The 21,890-nt window shown below is 38.3% G+C and overlaps 1 protein-coding gene across 2 annotated transcripts in view; it reads right to left on the reverse strand.

Annotated features, from left to right (window-relative positions):
- Positions 1-2,593: 2,593 nt before the first annotated feature.
- Positions 2,594-21,890, reverse strand: part of ahctf1 (AT hook containing transcription factor 1) — a 111,330-nt gene continuing 92,033 nt past the window's right edge. For both annotated transcript variants that reach the window (XM_059985585.1, XM_059985586.1), the window contains 6 exons: positions 17,678-17,793; positions 12,428-12,603; positions 8,670-10,353; positions 4,497-4,612; positions 3,998-4,125; positions 2,594-3,820 (listed from right to left, as the gene is read on the reverse strand). In XM_059985585.1, the coding sequence (XP_059841568.1) occupies positions 3,604-3,820; positions 3,998-4,125; positions 4,497-4,612; positions 8,670-10,353; positions 12,428-12,603; positions 17,678-17,793 (2,437 nt within the window). In that variant the 3' untranslated portion in view covers positions 2,594-3,603. The remainder of the gene's footprint in view (positions 3,821-3,997; positions 4,126-4,496; positions 4,613-8,669; positions 10,354-12,427; positions 12,604-17,677; positions 17,794-21,890) is intronic.

A 21,890-nucleotide genomic window follows, 5' to 3' on the forward strand; every position in this document is an offset into this window, starting at 1 on the left:
CAAGACATCTGACCCCCTCTGCTTAAATCTCACAACAAGCCCTTCCATTTACCAGGATCACATAGTAGTTAGCACAGTTTCTTTCAACGGCAGCGATCACTGATCGGGATTCGATTCCTGCCGCTGCCTGTAAGGAGTTCATACGCCCTCCCCGTGATAATGTGCCTCCCACATTCCACAGGCCTATGGTTAGGGTTAGGGTCAGAAAGGGTGAGCGTGCTATATTGGCACCAGAAATCAGGTGACACCTTCAGGCTGCCACCAGTACATTTGCTGATTTGATGCAAATAATGCATTCTGCTATGTTTTGATGTACTATACGTGAGAAAGCTAATCTCATCTTTAATTCCATTCATTCTCTCCACATTTCCACAAGCTTTTCGCCCTTCCCAACACACTAAGATTTTACCACTTGCTGATATTCTAGAAACCTGGTAGGGGCCAATTAATTTACCAACCTGCGTGTCTTTGGGACGTTTGAAGGAAACCTGAGCACCTAGTGGAAACTCACAACCCATGTTGTCATAGTGACCATGTGCAAACTCCACAGATAGTACTGGAACTGAGGAATTAACCTAGGGTCTCTGGAATGTGTCATCAACAATGAGTACCCCACCATTAATATAGAGTATAAAGCAGTACACCACAGGTAACAGGCACTGAGTCTGTGCCAAACATGCCAATCTAATACCCCTCTCTCTGCTGCCCGTTTGAGTCCCTCTTAAAATATTACCACCACATTCTCTGGCAGCATGTTAGACACCCATCACTGTGTAATATAAATACTCCATTCATAAATCCTTTAAACTTGCCCTCCCTCATGTTAAAACGGTATGCCCTCTAGTATTTTACATTTCTACCCTGGGGAAATTAAAAAAAAACATCTGCCCTATCTCTGCCCCTTGTATTATATACTTCTATCAGGTTTCCCCCTCACCCTCTAATACTCCAGCAAAAACAATCTAAGTTTGTCCAGTATTCTGGGAGTCATCATGAATTAAATGGGCTACAAGAGCACATTAGAAGCTGGGTGTCACGTGGCACCTCATGACAACTCAATCTAATCCACCAGCTTCAAGGAACAAGGACTTGAAGTGATATCCTCCAAGACTAGAGTATCAAGAATCGCTTTACCATGCAACACATCCCATTACCCACTCTAAACATGCATTCCCTCCACCGTGTGAGGGAATGCACCATGCACAATGGTGCACAACCATGCATTGTGCACTATTACCAATCCACCAGGGACTCCCTAAACTCACGTTATCATCTGCAGGTTCCTTTCCAAACTGCACTCCACCCTAGCCTGGAAACATACTCCAGATCCAATGTCCCGCACCAATGAGTATGAGCGAGTATCTTCTTCAGTTCAAGGCCACAGCTCACCACCACCCTCTCAAGGGCAATTAATGCTGGTCATGACAGCGACATCCAAATGCTGAATATTACTTTAAAAGTCAAGTGCAAAATATATATTCAATGGATTTTCTTTTCAAATAAAAAATACACATTATTAAAATAATCTGGCCAAAACATCTTACAACAATTTAATGATTTACTCATTTTTCTTTCTGAAACCTTCAAATGCAGTTGAGTTCCTGATCTGTATTTATGCAACTTTATTACTGGGTCATCTGACCTTCCATTGTTTTTGAGAAGTAGAGTATGACTTTATGCAGAAGAACTGTAGATGAAGGTAATCAAAAATAAAAGTTAATTAGAAAGCATCAATGGGGAGAAAAAAGTATAAACCTTCCCAGTTCAATATCTTTAACCAGAATGGAATCGAGATGAAAATTTACTGATCTTGAAACATAAACTGCTTCTATGTTGTTGTTGTCATCTTCCAGCAGATCTAGAGACAGTACAACATAACATTTTGGTATGAAGAGAAACTTCACTGAGAGCACACCTTCACCAAGTCTTGTACCTAGTGTAATTTATTTTTAAACACAGTGTGGTGGGGATGAACACCCTGTCAGGAGTGGTGGTAGAGGCAGATACACAAATAGGTACATGGATGCTAGAAAAATGGAGGGCTATGTAGGAGGGAGGGGTTAGACTACCCTTCGAGTAGGTTAGAAGGTCAGCAACATGATGGGATGAAGGGCCTGCATTTGGTTAGGGACACCGTAATCTTGAATGAGATGCAGCAAAGCACTGTAGGAATGGGCTTCAAATACAGTTTCAATGATGTTGGTAGGAAATGATGACGTGTCTAACTTCACTGGACAGTTGGGAGATGGGATTGCAAAATACACACTTGGAAGTCCTGATGAGATCCTCTCTTTAGATGAATTTTTATTTAGATTAGAGGCAATAGTTTAAATAGTAACTGAGCAATGTAAAGATAAAGTCACAATTCTGGTTTGTTTACCTCAGTACACAAGATACCTTCCCACATTCCAGTTGTGTAAATATCAGCATCTAAACAGACTGGATGTGCATACTTACAAATGAGAGGATGCAGCACTCTTTTTAGATAGATATTGAATTAAAAGTAAACATAGTAAGTGGTACTTGGTAGATTGAACAGAAAGTGTATGAATTGTAATAAACACAAATGCAAATAAAAGCAATCCACTGTAGAGAAATTTCAGCAATCTTTTTATTTTTTTTAAATTTGCCTGACTTACCAGTATTTGCTGAGCTATCTCAGTTTGTTGTGATTTGTAGCAGCACTGCAAGCATATCTTGACGAAACCAAAGAAACATGATACAAGTATTGTGACAAAAGTAAATAACTCGATGCAGCATCACATGACATAAAATTAGTATGTTACAAGGTTCAGTGGGGTACCTGGGCCAGATTTTATCAGGTGGCAATTGGCTGCCTTAAATAAACAGAAAAGTTGGGTTGCAGGGGAAAAGAAGCATCCTTGGTATAAAATATTTCCTACCCCTCATTTAAAAATAATTGAAGACAGAATCTCCTGCTTCTTCTCCCAGAGACCCTTCTTTCCTGTATCCAACCAAAACAATTCCTTTCTTTTGGATGAACATGGGAAATTATACAAAATAACTGCCTTCCCCAGCATTGAAGGCAATTCCTTACAAAGAAGTAACAGTTTCAGGTATCTAGCAGAGATTCAAGGCTAAGTACCAACTTAAGTCAGTCAAGAGCCACTATGAACTGTACCTCAGGTTCATGGACAATCTTATTGTGTCTAAAATAATCGTAAAAACAAACTTTAAAGATGTACAACTGCATATACTGTACCACTTACCCCATTGGCAAAATATTCCATCACAAAAATGAAAAAAAAACATATCAAACTGCCAAGTATACATTTTATTTATAACTTCCCTAAAATGTCAAAAAATATTTACATTTTATATACGTTAATAAAATGTATGAAGATTCATTACAAAATTAAAATGTGAAACATTTGCCTAAAAACAAAAAAAGTTACAATACTCCACATGGAGCTACAATTTCCCCTTACAGACCATTTGTTCATGAAATGTTAAAATAATTTATATAAATTATTTCCTGAAAATTAGATGAACTTCGGAAATTCACACAGTTCTGTATACTGTATAACTCTTATATATAAACTGCATCCAAGTATTAAACCGCTTAAACAATAACATTTCTCATTATTTGTGTCGGTTTACTTTTCTGCGTGTGACTGGCTTTTGAAATACTGGGATCAGTTTTTTCCTCTTGTGACGAAGTGTCATCTTATGTTCTACAGACCCAGCATCATCCTCTGCTTCTCTTCTTTTACTGGACAATGAATCCAAAGGACTTGCTAAAGGAGAAAGAAATTCAATTTCCACTGGTGGTGCTGACCATGAAGCCTTCTTGGTTTCTCTGTTAAGATGAAAAAGAATAGTTTCACTATTAGCAGAGAAGAATTATTTCTACATGCCTTCAGTAAATAGGGATAAAATTGTATTACAGAACTCAAAGGCTCACAGCCTTTCTTTGTGGGATTGTGTGCTGCACAGATCAGCAAAAACAACCCTGTAATACTGTTGTATATATTACCCGGAACTCTTCTTCGTTCGAAGTCTTGTAGTTCTGCTTCTGGTACACATTTTCTCCTCTTCTTCTTTACCTTCCTCTTTTCTCACCTCTTCTATTTTTGGGGTGTCATTCTTCAAAATATCCAAATCCTGAAGTACACAAAAATTGCAAATTTGTGTCAATGTTTTAAAAAAAAGTGAAAATGTATTATATTATTTGACAAACCCAAAAAAATTCAACCATGCTAAAACTGAATTAATTAATGTCAATAATTGTTTATTTCTGACAGTGAAAGGACTAAAGTAACCCATATGCACAAGATCCTTGCCCAGCAGTCACGGTATAAATCAGTGAAGAAAAACATTTAGCCCATCAATACCAATTCCTTCACTACATAGTTGTCCCATCTTTATGTTTACCCAGAGAACTGTCTTAGTAACCACTCTGATTTTACAGGTTTTCTTTCACTACGCAGTTTAATATTTGTCTAATATCGAATATTAAAATGTTGTTTATTTACCTGCTCTTTCACTATCTGCAAGGGTGCTTTGTTGGGTTTTCTAGACCTTGTAATAGGAGTAGAAAACAGAAACTCTGGTGGCTGCACAGAGGAATCCTGCACTGTGGTCTTCTCAACTATTCATTATGAAATTGGAAACAACATTGGTTAATAGATCAACTGTCCATTAGGAATAATATTTCTGCTGATCAACAGCATGAAAATAAGTTTAATATCGATCAGCTTTAAAATCCCAAAACAAGTAACACATCAAAAACAGCACAATTTCAAATTCCCATGAAGTACAAATTCAAAGTGTAAACACGAGGTTCTGCAGATGTTGGAAATTGAGAGACACACACACACACACACACACGATGCTGGAGAAACTCAACAGGTCAGGTAGCATTCAGGTGAGGAATGAACAGCTGACATTTATCCAGGTGTTACCTGAAGAATTTGTATAGCAATGGGACCTGTATTAAAATCTTGATTTGTTTGTAGCAAGACTTGGAAAATTAGACATTTTAGCCTCATTCACTTACATTATCAATTGTTGCCTGTTTTCATTTTAAGCAGTAGCAAAGTTTCATTGGGTGAATATGCCACTGATTTTAATGCAGAAAAGCTAAATGTCTGACATAAGATTTTATGTGCACCATCACCCCATGTTAAAAACTAAAACACAGCAGGTGCTCAAGATCTGAAATTCAGCTGGAAATTCTAGAATCAATGATGCAGAAAACTTCCCCAACAGTCTCATACAGATGGCAAGAAATTTATGTTCAATTTATTTCTAGTTATACAAATATGAATCTATATTTCAACTCTCAATTGTTTTTATTATTATTTTATAATGGGCATCCAAGCTTCACAGTATCTCGGCATTAAGAAGATTTTATTGTATTATGTAATCTTGCAGCCAAAGCCTCATTTTCCTCACTGTATCACACACCCATATTAGTGAAGGATAGAATCACCTGTTCTTTAACTACCAATAAACTATCAGTAACCATCTACAGGTCGAGCAGAATTTGTGGGAAGGAAGGAATAGTTGACTTTCCCTGCCACAGATGGTGCTTGACCTGCTGAGTTCTTCCAGCAGATTGTTTATTGCTTCAGATTCTGGTGTCTGTGGTCTCTATGAAATACCGGCGCTGCTCTTGGACATCTAATGGCGATAAAAGCAATAATGGTCACCAACAATAGGAAGTGAAAGAAGAAAGTGCATCTCTAGTGAGCCAAAATAGACATCGTCCTATGACTTCACTGGTGGAAGCAATAGACCTGAAGATCTAGAGCAACCCCGAGTATTGTAAGTTCACAGGTATTTAGGAGTAGTTAGGCAAGAGCCACACTGGTGGGACAGGGGTCACATATCCTCAGTATATGTACAGCTGAGGTGGTTGGGAGACTAGCAGGCATCTTCTGCTGTGTGAAAGCAAAGCTTATCGCCAAGTTTCCAACTTGAGAACGGTTCAGATTCTTGCCTGGGAACAACTTGAAGGCAAGAGCAGGTTAGTGTAGCACACTTACTTCCCTTTCTGATGTGCTTTTCCAACAATCCTCCAATTTTGTGTTCAACATGGCTCCTTTTAAATTCTAAATTTATTTAGGTATTTGAATTTGAACTCCTTAGCTCTGTACAGTCTCATATGCCTGTGTAAATGACCTGGAACTCCAGCTGCCAATCCAGTAACTTAACCACAACACTATGACAATCACTTCAGGCTTGAAGTTACCACTAGATATAAATTAACTTCATTTTAGATTTAAAGTTTACTGGAACCAAAATCTGCACAGCACTCAGTACTCTTCATTCACAACATATGCTATTGATAGCAAACCTGATTCACATTAACAATTGGGAAGGATTCACGTAGATACACAATTCAAATGCTAACAGGAGGGTGGCTCATCAACAGATTCATGATGAGCCTATGCTTAGATTAAACAAGTTAAGACTATAGTAAGATTACAAAGTACAAAACACCATCTTTACCCACTCTTCAGGTATCAAATCTTACTTAAAGTAGCTAAAGATTAATTTGCAGGTTGAGTCAGTGGTGAGGCAGGCAAATGCAATGGTACCATTCATTTTTGGAGACTAGAATAAAGGATATAATGTTGAGGCTTAACAAGGTATTGGTCAGACCACACATAAAAGTATTGTGAGCAGTTTTGGGCCCTTTATCTAAGAAAGGATGTGTTGACATTGGTGAGCATCCAGAGGAGGTCACAATAATGATTTCAGGAATGAAAGGGTTAACCTAAGAGGAGTGTCGTGATGGCTCTGGGCCTGAACTCACTGGAGTTTAGAAGAATGAGGGTGGATCTCAATGAAACTTACTGAACGTTGAAAGGCCTCGATAGAGTGGATTTGGAGAGGATGTTTCCTATAGTAGGGGAGTCCAGGACCAGGAATTTCCTGAGCTGGAGGGTGGTAAACAGCTATGGAGGCCAGTCATTGGATGTATTGAAAGTGGAAGTTTCTGAGTAAAACAACAAAGTAGAGGTTGTTTGGTTCTTGATTAGTAAAGGGTGTCAAAGGTTATGGAGTGAAGGCAGGGGAATGGGATTGAAAGGGCTATCAAATCAGCCATGATGGAATGGCTTAATTCTGCTCCTGTGTCTTAAGGTCTTATGGTCTAACTAAAGATCAACTGGCAATTCAAAAAGGAGATTGATTGAGAAATGAGGAGAGGATTAGAAAAATATTTGGCACTATCAGATCAAAGAAACAAACAAACATTTTGGAAAACAAAATTAGACCTGGAATTTTCTGTTGAACCCTTCTGGCATTTTATGTAAAATATTAATTTAACTCAAGATTCAACTACTTTAGAGGCCAAGGTACTGAGCTACAACAGTATATAAACATTCATTTTCCCCATCTGTGGTAAATATCTAACATTCCAAAATACTAACACATATAAAGCAACACCATAGCCTCTACAACATAGAGCCAACAATGCTTTACAGCAGCTAGCTACAAGTTCATGGTTCAACTCCCACTACGTCTGTAAGGAGTCTGTAGGTTCTCTCTGTGACCACATGATTTCTATGGATTCCTGCCAGCTTCCAAAAGGGCATGGTTAGGGTTAGTACATCGTGGGCATGTATGCTGCTGTCGGAAGCATGGCGACCCTTGCCTGGCAGAAGCCTTGCTGATGTGCTTTCATACAGTTAAATGTGCTGTTTGCATACTTCCATGTACATGTGACAAATGAAGCTCATCATTAGCCATTTAAACTTTTCTTCCAAAGCAAACTGCAAAACCTTTAATGGTGTTGATAAGCAGAGGAATCTAGGGGTCCAAGTCTACGGTTTCTTAAAAGTGGCTACACAGCTTGTTAGAATGGTAAGGAAGGTATATGTCACGCTTGCCTTAATTAGTCAAGGAAATGGGTTCAAGAGTTGAAATGATGTTGCAGCTTTATACAACTCTAATTAGTTCTCATCTGGAATCTTGCGTTCAGTTCTGGCAGTTACATTATGGAAAGCTGCAGAGACTTAGAAGAGGGTACGGTAAAGGTTTACCACGATGCAGCCGGCATTAGAGAGCATGTGCTATAAGGAATGGTTGGACAAACTTGGGTTGTTTTCTCCAGAAATTGCAAGAGAGGGGGAGATAGGAGTTTATAAGATTATGAGGCACAGATAGAATAGACAGGCAATATCTTTCCCCAGGGTTTAAATATATAATACAACAGACCATGTATTTAAAGTAAGAAATGTTAAATTCAAAGGAGATGTCTGGGGAGAGCTTTTTTCTTTGAATGTTTAAAATGAGAGTGGTGGGTCTATGGAATATTTGAGTGATGATGGAGGCAAACATCATAGGGGTGTTCAAGACCCTCTAAGATATGCATGAAATGGAACGATATAGACACCCATTTAGGCAGAAAAGACTAGTTTGGTGAGTATTTGATAACTAATTTAAATAGTTTGATACAACATTGTGCGCTGGAAGCTTTATTCCTGTGCTGTACTGTTCCATGTAAACCCTACCATGGAACAGATATTTAGAAAAAGGATCAGTTAGGTTTTTGCTTAGTTATCCAATGACCACCCCCCCCCCAAAAAAAGAAAAGCACTCTTGCAAATTTTGCATAAGAATTGAGATATAATGTTTAAGAAAACCCAGAACATTATAGTGAAATCAAAATACGCACAAATTTCAGACTAAATTACCTTTTGACTTTTTTGACGACCTTGTGAGAGGAGTGGAGAAAGCAAAAGAATCCTCTTCTGCTAATATTAGCTCATGTGTTTCTGAGTCTTTACCAGATTTTCTTCTGGTTGGTTTGTGGGTAACAGTCACTGTAAGCTGCTCCTCTTGCCTGTCATTCACTATATCAGTTTTGACCACAGGCTTTGGTGTTTCTTTGCTCCTGACAGGCTGCTTCCTTGTTGTCTGAGATTTAACAGGCAAAGTAATCTTTACATTTGAAGTCAATTCAGCAATATTTTCTAATGCCACAAGGTGGGCACCTTTGGCCCTACTTCTTGTAAGTCTGCTAGGTGTAGGCACCACAGGTACATGCTCAGTAATCTCCAACACTGAAAGTGGGTTGTTCAGTAGAGCACTGACTTCAGAAAGTTTATTTCTTTTTTGTCTTGAAGCTCGCTGAGAAACAGAAGTAACTTCTACATGCTGATTCAGTGGTGTTTTCAAGGTACTGTCTAAGGCCTGCTCTGTATCTGGTCTAACAGCAATGCTTCTTCTTGTGGATCTCAAGACAGGAACCGTTTCACTACGTGTCACATTGGAGTCCGGCAAATTGGCCTTTGTGTCACATGCTCTACGAGTATTAGTTTTCCTAGTGGATCTTGGAGTGGTATGGAGAGAGCCAGTTTCCCGATCAACCTGCATACCTTTTAGCTCCCCCAAATTAGTTTCTACAATTTCATCTATCCCTATAACAGTTCTTCTTGTTCTCCTCCTTGGTGTTGCAGGCATTTCCGTTTTACATTTTACGTTTGATTCCAATTCCCCTTTATCTCGGGTACTGATTTCACCCACTTTACTACTTCTACTTCGCAAGGACCTTGTAGGCGTTGCCACAGCCTCCACCTGCTGTGTAGCTTTTCTACTAACCTCAGACCTGTCAGGTTTTGTTTCCTTTACTTCTTTCTGCACACTCGTCTCCTTTGTTATTTCACTCTCTACCTGAACAGGTGACTTGATTAATTCAGGCAACTTTTCTTCCTGTGACCAATCTTCTTTAAGAATCTCAGTCGAATTAGTTACCAAATGACCTTCTGTAAAAATCTCAGTTGAATTTGTTGCCGAATGACCTTCTTTAAGAATCTCAGTCGAATTAGTTGCCGAATGACCTTCTTTGAGAACCTCAGTTGAAGTAGTTGTTGACTGATCTTCTCCTTTAATGACACATGCTGAATTATCTATAACATCTACACTTACTGTATCAGGCACAGAAGGTAATAGTTCAGCAACTTCAGGTTTGTTTTCCAGTGGTTCAAGAACAAAGGAATTGTGCTTTGTACAAGGCAGTTCTTCACTTTCAAAAGCATTATTCTCTGGAATGTCTTTAATGGATTCACCAAGTTTGGCTTGCAATGACTCACTCTCAGTTTCAACCAGAGCAGGTTTCTGATTCATTTCTGAAGGCAGTAACTGGTCAACAGCTACATCCCCATCATCATCTTCTAATATTAAAGTGAAGTTTTCTTGAATGTTAGGACATGGTGTAACCTTAACTTCAACACCTTCTGCATCACTCACAACGTTTACTTTGTCACTGGATTGGTCTGGATAATCCAAGTCAGGTCCTTCATGCTGTTTCAGTTCTTTGGAAACTGTTGAGTGAGACACTTCAACTGGGCCTTCAACTTCAAATCTGTCATTCACATCCTATAATCAGATAGCACGAATTTTGAGTAAAAAATATGTACTGCAGTTCTATAAGCATGTTTTAACAAAGCATACATCATGCAATACACAAGGAGGATCTGTGATATATTTTAATACCTGTACATAGAGGCACAAAAATGATGAAATAATTTGAAGTTATATTACCATTTAGGTTACCATTTTCACTGATCATTTGCAACCTTCATTGGTACAAAGGCCGCTGCCAACCAAACTACCTATCTCAGCTAGTCTTGTTAGTCTATGTGTGGCCCAAATTTATCAAAACCTTTCAGTTGCACATACCTGTGTAAAGGCCTTTAAACGTTGTCATTGTACCTATTTCTACTACAACGATAGGTGAAGTCCAGCTTGTTCCACAAACCAACCACCTTGTGAAATTGCACTTCACATCCTCCTAATTCTATGCCCTCCGCTACCCCAAGAAAAACACAGTGGCATTCACCATGTTTCTCATGCTCTTATCTATTTTTAAAATGTGAGCAGCTGTTTATTGTGAGGTTGAGAGAGATAGTGAAAACAGGTAAAGAGAAATCAAACCTGAAGGGGTAGGGATGCTTTGCAAGAACAGTACGAACTTTCCTTCCAATTGTATTCATCGGACCGAGACACTGATTCAATAACTGAGGCTCCCCTAGTTAGCTCCACCTGAATGGGCAAGGCTTATCAACACAAATCCAGCTGCTCAAAGGGTTAACTCAATAAACTTGGGCACATCAGCATTACTCGCGTGGACAGCCTTCAGTAAAACCTAGAGACAGACATCTGAAATGGAGTAGGTCACTTTATGATTTCGGAGGGAGACACGCCAAGGTGAACTCAAGAAAGCGACACTATCATTAAGAACCCTCAGCATCTAGAAAATGCCTTCTTCTCATTGCTACCACCAGTGAGGGGATAGAGGAGCCTGAAGACCCATAATCAACACTTTAGGACAGCTTCTTCTCCATATATACATACCTTAATGTAATTTGTAGTAATTTTTATGTATTGCACTGTACTCCTACAGCAAAGCAGCAAGTTTCACAATACATGTCAGCAGTAATAAACTTGATTCAGCAAATTAATAGCAAATAAAAAGGTGGGGGGGGTGGGGGAGAACATCTAGGTAAGTAACATCTAGGCTCAGAAATAAAGTAATATACAGCAAACAAATTTGACATAATTATAGTTGGGTTCAAAAATGTGAAGAAAATCTTAGAACAAATGTCAGATGGTCTTTAGCACATAAAATTTGTTCATGAGGTTCATGAAGGAAAATACTAGAATAAGTTATAGCATTGACGTGGTCAAAATAAGCGAGGGATTATGCTGAGCAGTTGGGCTGAAGAATACACACAATGAAAAGTCTTATTAATTGGGGGGGGGGGGAAACAAATACACAACCAATTATGATTACAATGAAAATCCAGACACTTCAAAAACCAGATAATGGAATGCGACTTGAAAGCAAATAAAAATCTGGGATATACAGGAAGCCAAGTCTCTCTTCAGGAAAGTGATAATTGATTCCAGTTTAGCCACAATAATTTACAAAGAATTAATTATCAGCAGAAATGTTCAGATATTATTTTAGAGCATGGGTTTCCAACCTGGGTCCACGAACCCCTCGGTTAGTGGTTAGGGTACATAGCATAAAAAAGGTTAGGAACCTTATCATAAAATAAAGATAGAACTAGAAACAAAATTTAACAGCTGCAATCTTGTAAACATTGTAAATCTTGTAGATGAAAAAGACCAAAGGAAGTCTTTCACAGCAGAATATACCACACAGTTGTGGCTTATCTGGTATTTGAAGCTTTATGCAAATCAGTTTCCATGCTATCAAATTTACAAAACTGGCTGCTGTAACTTGTATGCTAACTATCAACACTCCAGAAATGTAAACTCTGAGACTAAAGACAATTAAGGCTACATCACATAACGGGTGTGGAAACTGACTTTTGAAGTAATTTGGGGTAACCAGTTTTATTTTGACACATGGCTCACGTATTTACACAAATTGGAATGAGGAAAGTGCAGTCTGGTATGATCTGGAAATCATTGCTCAGATTACCTGCAAAAGATGAGTATTTACAGGAATTAAAACTGAAAGTGACCCATCCTGTGTGCACTCAGCAACATCATCCATCATTTTATCATCATTCTTCTCAGTTCCTGGTAATGCTGATTCATTTTCTTCATTTCTTGATTCTGTTCTGGGAATGTCCTCATCGCCAATAACAATCAAAGCTGGAGAAGAATTAAACAGGAAAAATTGAGCAACTTCATTCTTCTTGCATATGAACATAAAAGTAAAATATATATTAATTTTGTTTTACAAAGGAGCACAAAATACATTAATTATATGTTTGACATTTTGAATCAATTTTTATAAATTGATGTGCATACTACTGAGAAGTGGTCTACCTCCACAATTCCCTCAGTATTCCCTACACTCGCCCCAACTCCATGCAAAATAAAATTTCTTACTGCTTCAATATTTCTGTTCAAAGACAGAAAAAAAATCACACACCTTTTCTCCAGTATTCATTGTAAATAACTGTTGATGTTCTAAATTTAAGTAATTATTATAAAATCACTGCAACAACATTACAAAGACACAAAGGACTGATCACCAAAGAACATCCAACTATGGCCTTCAATAATCAACCTTCAGATTTTGCCTTTCAACTGGTAAATCAGGAACTGCAAGAAAAACCACAACATACAAGTTTGACATTTGTGGCAGCCATGTTACCCCTGAGATTGTAGCACCATTCATTTGGACAACATGAATCTGCATTAACTTTATTCCACCCACGTAATTCTTTAACTTTTCAATGTTTCACCCAATATAAAACTATCAAGTCCTTGGATTGATATTTCCAGCTGTCTCATCTTAGTTCCTACTTTAAAGTTGTATTCCATGTTCTCAATTTTGTCATCAAAAGGTATAAGTTTCTCTCTACCCAATCAACTTTCTAGATCATTTGGAAAAAAAACACACATCAATTAAGCAACCTCTTGCTCTTCTATATTCAAAGAAATACAATCTTACTCTATGAGAGTTACCCTCATAATTTAACTGCATAACATTCCCAAGACATGATAGCCACAACCAAATACAGTCCTCCAGATGGGTATTTTAAGCAGTAACACTACTCTCACCCATCATGTAACTTCACATGCTGACTGAAACTTATTATTAAAACAATAATAAAATGAAGTTTTGACTTTTGGTCTTAGTGTCCAACACAATAACATACCATCATTCTTCTGTCTTGCAATCAAGACACCCACATAGATGTTTCTGATTAAATAATACGAAATGAACATTTCCTATTAATTCAGCTTTAAAAACATCTCAGAGGAACCCTTCACTTTGCTGATAAGGAAAGAATAATAGAGTATTTGGCTTTGATAGCTGGAAAGCTGATTAAGTTTAAGGATATGCAGAACTGGGTATGTACACATACAAGGATGGATCTGGAATAGATTGAGGCAAGACCACAGAAGGAATTTTAATGCAAATAATTAAAAAAAAATTAAAGTACTATTTAACTGGGGAACAGTGGGGATTAGCAATCACAATTGTAGTAGATGAGTGGGAATTCAGATGAATTTATTTACATAAAAATACAGTGAAATGCATTGTTTGGTGTTAAAATGTGCTGGGGCAGAGCGCAAGTGCTGCCATGCATTCCAGCACCAACCTGACACATCCATAATGTTGTGGTGCAATTTGATGCAGAGGCATTGGAATTGATATTGGTACAGTATTGTCACATGTAATGATACAGTGAAAAGCTTGCCTGTCTGGCCACCTTCAGGAGAGCAGCATAAAAACAGAGTGCACCAATAAAATTCTTGCTGCTTGCCCACCCATGACCAACAAAGGCCTTAAACATGTATGCCATATATGTAGCATATATAAAATAGTGACAAACACTTTGAACTTGGGGATAGGGGTAGGGAAAGAGATGCGCACAGAGAAGAAGCTAAAATAGAGCTTAGAGGCATTGTCTGCAGACAAATTTATACCACATTCAAAACGTTGCTTGGTCAGCATTATAGCAATTAAAAGAGGAAACCTCTGGATCATTGGCTTCTGAAGGTAGCTTTAACAATGCTTTATGCTGCAGTCCTGCAGGTGTATATTTCTCACTGCCTCAGTAAAGCGGCCAACATAATCAAAGCCCCATCCATCCTCTCTTTCCCCAGAGGATACAAAAGCCTGAAAGCATGTACCATCAAACTCCGAGGACAGCTTCCATCCCACTGTTATCAAACCCCTGAACGGACTTCCCGTATGATAAGGTGAACTCTTGACTTCACAATTTACCTCGTTATGATTGTGCACTTTATCGCTTACCTACACTGCACTTCCTCTGTGGCTTTCACTCTTTTTTCCACATCCTATTTGTTTTACCTTAATCTACCTCAAAACATGAGGTGATCTGAATGAACAGTATGCAACACAAGCTTTTCACTGCATCTTGCTTTATGTGACAATAATAAACCAATACCAATTTTATAGTGGTTGGAACTATGACCTTGAAGTATACCAATGTTACCCAAAGCAACAGCTCATAGAAATGTTTGCAATCGTACAAAAATCAGCCAACAATAAGAATGGTAGAACATAATCTGCAAACTAATTACCCTCAACACAGTTCTGATTTTTAAATCTTGTATTTTATTCAACTGGCCTGTTGGATTTGAAGCATCTATAAAGTGACTGGATGTTATCCATGCACAACTCCGTTGGTTATTCAGGAACTTGGGAGAAACATAGCAGTGATTTTGCATGAAAGACTGTTTCAGATGACAGAAATAGCTTGCATCAGAGAATATCTGATGAAAAGGCAATAGTATCAGAAAGGAATAATAACTCATTTAGCTCAAGCAATCACAGAAGGCAGGGGGTGATGGTGGAAGATTGTTTTTGTGATTAATCATGTAGCACAGGGATCGGTATTTATATATATCTGACCTGTGAATACAAGTGATTGTGGGTAACAAAAAAAAAAAAATTGGTGTTGTGGATAGCAAGGAGGGTTATCTAAAGCTTCAGCAGGATGTTGGGATATTGATCAATGGGAATGTTGGTCAGAGCATTGGTGCATGGAGTTTTAATTTCAACAAGCGAAGTGAAGCATCTTTGGAGGCCAAATAGAGTTAGGACATATACTGTAAATATATTAGGACATTGAGGATTGTTGATAAACAGGGAGAGCCAGGGATGCAGATCCCTATCCCTACTGGTTTGAAAATGGAAATACAGGAGGCCATGGAGGCAAACATGCCAGGACACAGAATGCAAGAGTTGGAATGTTATGCTGCAACTGTAGCAAAACACGGACTAGGCCACACTTGATGCAGTTCCACCTGCCATTGTATATGAAGGATGTGTCCATAGCAGAGAGTACAAAGGAGATTCACCAGATGTTGTCTGCATTGCAAAACTTTAGATATGGGGAGGGAGTGGATAAGCAAAGCCTGTTTTCCTTGCAGCAAAGGAAGTTGAGGGATCACCAGAGTATATTTCAATGTAAAGAGTATCAAAAACAAGAGGGCATATAATGACGACTTTCAAAAGATTCAGAGGGGTAGGAACATACACAAAATGCTGGAGGAACTCAGCAAGTTAGGCAGCATCTATGGAGAGGAATGTCTGGAACATGCCAGAGAAGGCATTAAAATACAATACTATATTTACTTAGACACACATTTAAGAAGATAAGGCACAAAAGGATACAGTCTTAATGCAGGCAAATTATATATATCTGCCCAAATAGTAGGCAGCATGAACACTTGTCAAAATGCTTCCTGCAAAATTAAGGAGTTGAAAACTCCTCATGGTTACAGGTTTCTAACTATAACAACAAATATTTTCTTCAACAATTTTTTATCTGCTGGTTCTGCACAAAATTAAGTTATTTTATCTGGCCAGGATTTAGCACATATACACACAATACGATTTAACTAATGAATTTAAAGAAGTTGTATTATCTGCTTACACAACAATCATTACCTTGGAAAGAGTAAATGCTGCAAAAGTGAAAAATATGCTTAAAAAATAAAAAATATTACAAATTATAATAATCTAATTATATGAAAAACATTCCAAATTGTCTAAGAAACACTCAATAAGATTGCTAATATAAACACAAGCCTCATTTTTCTGTGAAACAATAATCCACCATGGGTTTTGTGGAATCTACATTAATGTTTATACATTACAGTGGATTCCAGTTAATTGGGCCATCGGTTAATTGGGACAGCCGCTGATTTGGGACAACTCTCAAAGGAAAAATGCAAATAGCTGGGATTCCCTTCATTTATCTGGAACACAATGTCACTCAATCGGGGCAGGAGACATTGCAAGCAGTTTTTAAATAGCGTCAGATGCATGCATTTGTGTGGCCATTAGGCATTACACAGTGCTCAGAGCAAACAGTTTTTAAATAGCATCAGTTGTGTGTGCTTATGTTCAAAGAGCAGTGATCTTTATCACTGTTAGTTAGTAAGAAATAAGCAGTAAGACAACTCAATTTTGCTCACTGCAGTTTCAAGCATTCAGACTTGGAGATGCCAGAAACAGCAGGGAGCAAACTTCAGCACGTTAGGAATTATGAAAAATTTGAAGGTATCGACAATCATCTTGAATATTACAATGTAAGATTTGGAGGATGCAATAATTGAAATTTGCATGAAAACAGTCCATTATCTACACGAGATGCCTGTGCTAATTTTACAGTCAATCAAAAGAACACGGCAGCATGCAGACTATACTGGATGAATTCCTCCATTGATAGCAATTAGGAACAAATACAGATTTAAACTACTGTCGTAGTATTGATAATGTTCTAATTTGTTCTGTATTTCATTCAAATAAATAATTTGTTATTTAGTTAAAACGTGGCTTGTCTTTTAAAAAGAAAACCTTTTAAACTACTTCCAGGAAAGTTTGGTTAATTGAGCAGCTGCTTAAATGTGCCACTGTACTCGTCCCGAAGTGTCCCACTTAACTGGAATCAATGATACTAGTTTTCACAAATAAGCTCAAACACAACAAATCATGTAGGTTGGTTTATTGATGTTTTTATGCATATTTTTGTTCGGAAGATATCTCGTTGACTTGGATTTCATAGACAAATCCACTCCAATTGCTGTCAGATGTTTCTTGGCAAACAAACCTGTTGACTGCAGATGCTGCATTGAAAAGAATTCAGAAGAAAAGCTCACCTGCAATAGTAAGCTGGTTTTATTTGAGCTAGGTGGTAATTTTAAGCAGAAGTAAGAAAAAAGTAATTATACATACAATCAGAATCTGTACTGGATGGATGCAAATTGTCTTCATTCTCGACCAATCCTTCCTTTTCCTCTGGTACCTGAGAGAGCAGTTGTTCCTCAGTCTTTTCTGGATGCAAGGTTTCACTGTTTAATCAGACAATTAACAGTGCAGAAATTCAGCATTTGATCCAATTTGTTAATGCAACTGTCTTTAAACACAAGATGTTCCAAACACGTTACTTCATCTGATCACCTTATCATATCCCTTTCTCTTTTATGTAATTATCTAACTTCCCATGTGATTCACCTAACTTCTACTTGAACTGTGCCTCATATTCTAACCACTCCGTATAAAAGAGCTTTACACCACTACCCTCCTGGATTTGTGGGTTACCTTCCTTATTTACCCCCACATCTGCAAATACCTCACCATGTCTAAAGTATCAACTTTAAAAGATAAATTTAAGTATATTCAGCGTTCTGATTAAATTTACTTCAAACTTTGATTACAGTGCTACCACAATAAAACACCATTTAAAAAAACTCTAAAATACCTCAAGGTTCAGATCTGGAATTTTGTTTATTGAAGTTCCGTATATACAGTTGAAGTCAGAAGTTTACATGCACCTTAGCCAAACACATTTAAACTCAGTTTTTTACAATTCCTGACATTTAACCCTAGAAAACATTCCCTGTCTTAGGTCAGTTAGGATCACTGCTTTATTTTAAGAATGTGAAATGTCAGAATAATAGTACAGAAAATGATTTATTTCAGCTTTTATTTCTTTCATCACATTCCCAGTGGGTTAGAAGTTTACATACACTTTGTTAGTATTTGGTAGCATTGCCTTTAAATTGTTTAACTTGGGTCAAACGTTTTGGGTAGCCTTCCACAAGTTTCTCACAATAACTCGTTGGAATTTTGTTCCATTCCTCCAGACAGAACTGGTGTAACTGAGTCAAGCTTGTAGGCTTCCTTGGTCGCACACGCTTTTTCAGGTCTGCCCACAAATTTTCTATCAGATTGAGGTCAGGGCTTTATGATGGCCACTCCGATACCTTGACTTTGTTGTCCTTATGCAATTTTGCCACAACTTTGGAGGTACACTTGGGGGTCATTGTCCATTTGGAAGACCCATTTGCCACCGAGCTTTAACTTTCTGGCTGATGTCTTGAGATGTTGCTTCAATATGGCCACATGATTTTCCTTCCTCATGATGCCATCTATTTTGTGAAGTGCACCAGTCCCTCCTGCAGCAAAGCATCACCGTGCTTCACTGTTGGGATGGTGTTCTTCGGCTTGCAAGCCTCACCCTTTTTTCTCCAAACATCACGATAGTCATTATGGCCAAACAGTTCAAGTTTTGTTTCATCAGACCAGAGGACATTTCTCCAAAAAGTAAGATCTTTGTCCCCATGTGCACTTGCAAACTGCAGTCTGGCTTTTTTTAATGGCAGTTTTGGAGCAGTGGCTTCTTCCTTGCTGAGCAGCCTTTCAGGTTATGTTGATATAGGACTCGTTTTATTGTGGTTATAGATACGTGTCTACCTGTTTCCTCCTGCATCTTCACAAGGTCCTTTTGCTATTGTTCTGGGATTGATTTGCACTTTTCGCTCCAAAGTACGTTCATCTCTAAGAAACAGAATGCTTCTCCTTCCTGAGCAGTATGACGGCTGCATACTGGTGTTTATACTTGCGTATTACTGTTTGTACAGATGAACGCGGTACCTTCAGGCATTTGGAAATTGCTCCCAAGGATGAACCGGACTTGTGGAGGTCCACAATTTTTTTTCTGAGGTCTTGGCTGATTTCTTTTGATATTGTTTGCAAACCTCTGACCCACTGGAATTATGATATAGTCAATTAAAAGTGAAATAATCTGTCTGTAAACAATTGGAAAAATTACTTGTGTCATGCACAAAGTAGATGTCCTCAACATCTTGCCAAAACTATCGTTTGCTAATGTGAAATCTGTAGAGTAGTTAAACAATGAGTTTTAATGACTTCAACTTAAGTGTATGTAAACTTCTGACCCACTGGGAATGTGATGAAAGAAATAAAAGCTGAAATAAATCATTCCCTCTACTATTATTCTGACAATTCACATTCTTAAAATAAAGTAGCGATCCTAACTGACCTAAGACAGGGAATGTTTTCTAGGATTAAATGTCAGGAATTGTGAAAAACTGAGATTAAATGTATTTGGCTAAGGTGTATATAAACTTCTGACTTCAACTGTACATTCGTTATAATGGTTTGAGTAAAAAACTGCATGGAACTTTCTTTTTTCCACTTCTCAAATTGCATTTAGCTTTTAAATCAAGTAAATATGATTTATTCCAGAAATTCTCAGGTTCATACAGCAAAGAAACATACCTTTTGGAACTCTGAGCTCAGGCCTACTGGCCCCCGGAAAATGTACAAACTCTACAGAGGTAACATCTTCATATCAATGGCACAGCAGGCAATTTCAACCTCCTGGGAATGCACATCTCACAAAACCTCTCACAGCCACAGAACACAACTCCACAGTCAAAAAAGCTCACCAATGCCTCCACTTTCTAGAAGGCTGAAGAGAGCCAATACTCATGGCTTTCTACAGATGTTCAGTTGAGTGTTCTAACATGCTGCATCACTGTGTGGTATGAAAACTGAAATGCAACGTCAGGAAGGCTCTACGACAGAGAGGTAGAACAGCCCAACACATCACTGGCACAAGCCTACCTGCCTTCAAGGACATATATACAGAAAAATTACAGAAGGGCAGCAATATCATGAACAATCCCACTCACCCTGCTTAGAGTCATAACTACAGCACAGAAACAGGCTTTTCAACCCATCTAGTCCATGCCAAACCACTAATCTGCCTACTCCCATCGGCCTTTAAATAAGACAACAGTGCTCCATACCCCTCCCATTCATGTACCTATCTAAATTTCTCTTAAATGGTGAAATTGTCCCTACATAAGCATTTCTGCAAGCAATTCATTCCACTCTCACCACCCTCTGAGTAAAGAAGTTCCCCTTCATGGTCCCCTTAAATATTTCACCTTTCCCTCTCAACCTATGACCTCTAGTTGTTGTCTCACCCAACCTTAGTGGAAAAAGCCTGCTTGCATTTACCCCATCTATACCCCTCAATTTTGTATACCTCTATAAAACCTCCCCTCAATCTTCTACATTACAGGAAATAAAGTCTTAACATTGGGAACTCTGTGTATTGATTAAGGAAACTTTCCTGAACACACTTGAAATACTCTATCCCATCTAACCCTTTTACAGTATGGGAGCCCCATACTGGAAAGGTACTATCACCTACTTTCACATTCTAATGTTTCTTGCAACAACCTGCAATCTATCAACAAATTTGCTCTTCTAAATCCCACTGATTATTGGATGGTCTATAATGTCTTATTAATGTGCTAAGCACTGCACTACCATGGCACCAAATTGAAAAGATTAAACCCTTGTTACATCTTAGGAAACCAGATATGCCAAAAGCACAACTTAGGATGATGGCTGTTTATGGAAATAACTAATTCAGCTTTACAGGCAATGGTCTTTTAAAAAAGTGATGGAAAAAGTCAAGCTCTACCTCCTTTCTGTAACTACAGGCTTCAGTGCTTCTCTCAGACCCAATATACTTCTGTTGGATTGTGTAATGGCTGCCTCTTTTAAGGAGCCAAGGTGGTACTGAGAACTTTCGGGATGTGTCAAGCTTACTGCTGGGCAGCTATTTTGGTGAGTAGACAGATGGGACAAAAGATGTGCTACAGAAAGATGAATGCACACTGTCAGGATGGACCCACACCATGGTCTACAGGTTCTGCACCACAGTCACAACACTACGAAAAAGTATTAGGCACATATATATAGATAGGGTGCACAAGACATATGCACAGTACTGTAGTAATTTTATATATTTCATTGTATTGCTGATGCTGCAATAAAAAACACAAATTTCATGATGTATACAAGGGATGATAAACCTGATTCTGATATGGGCTTCTATTGAGGAATGAAAGTAGGAAGATGGCAGGGAGGAATCATGCTGGGAAAAGGGGAAGGGAGAGGGGAGGGAGAGTGAAGCACCAGAGATATTCTGTAATGATCAATAAAGTAATTGTTTTGAATCAAATGACCTTGCCCAGTGTCTGAGGGCTGAGTGTATCTGCACATTTGCCACCCCTGACCTTAGCTTTCCTTCTCTGCCACCTGTCTCAAACCCCTCCAGTAGCAC

The sequence above is a fragment of the Hypanus sabinus genome, chromosome 12 (assembly GCF_030144855.1).
Source record: "Hypanus sabinus isolate sHypSab1 chromosome 12, sHypSab1.hap1, whole genome shotgun sequence".
In the NCBI taxonomy this organism is placed as follows: Eukaryota; Metazoa; Chordata; class Chondrichthyes; order Myliobatiformes; family Dasyatidae; genus Hypanus; species Hypanus sabinus.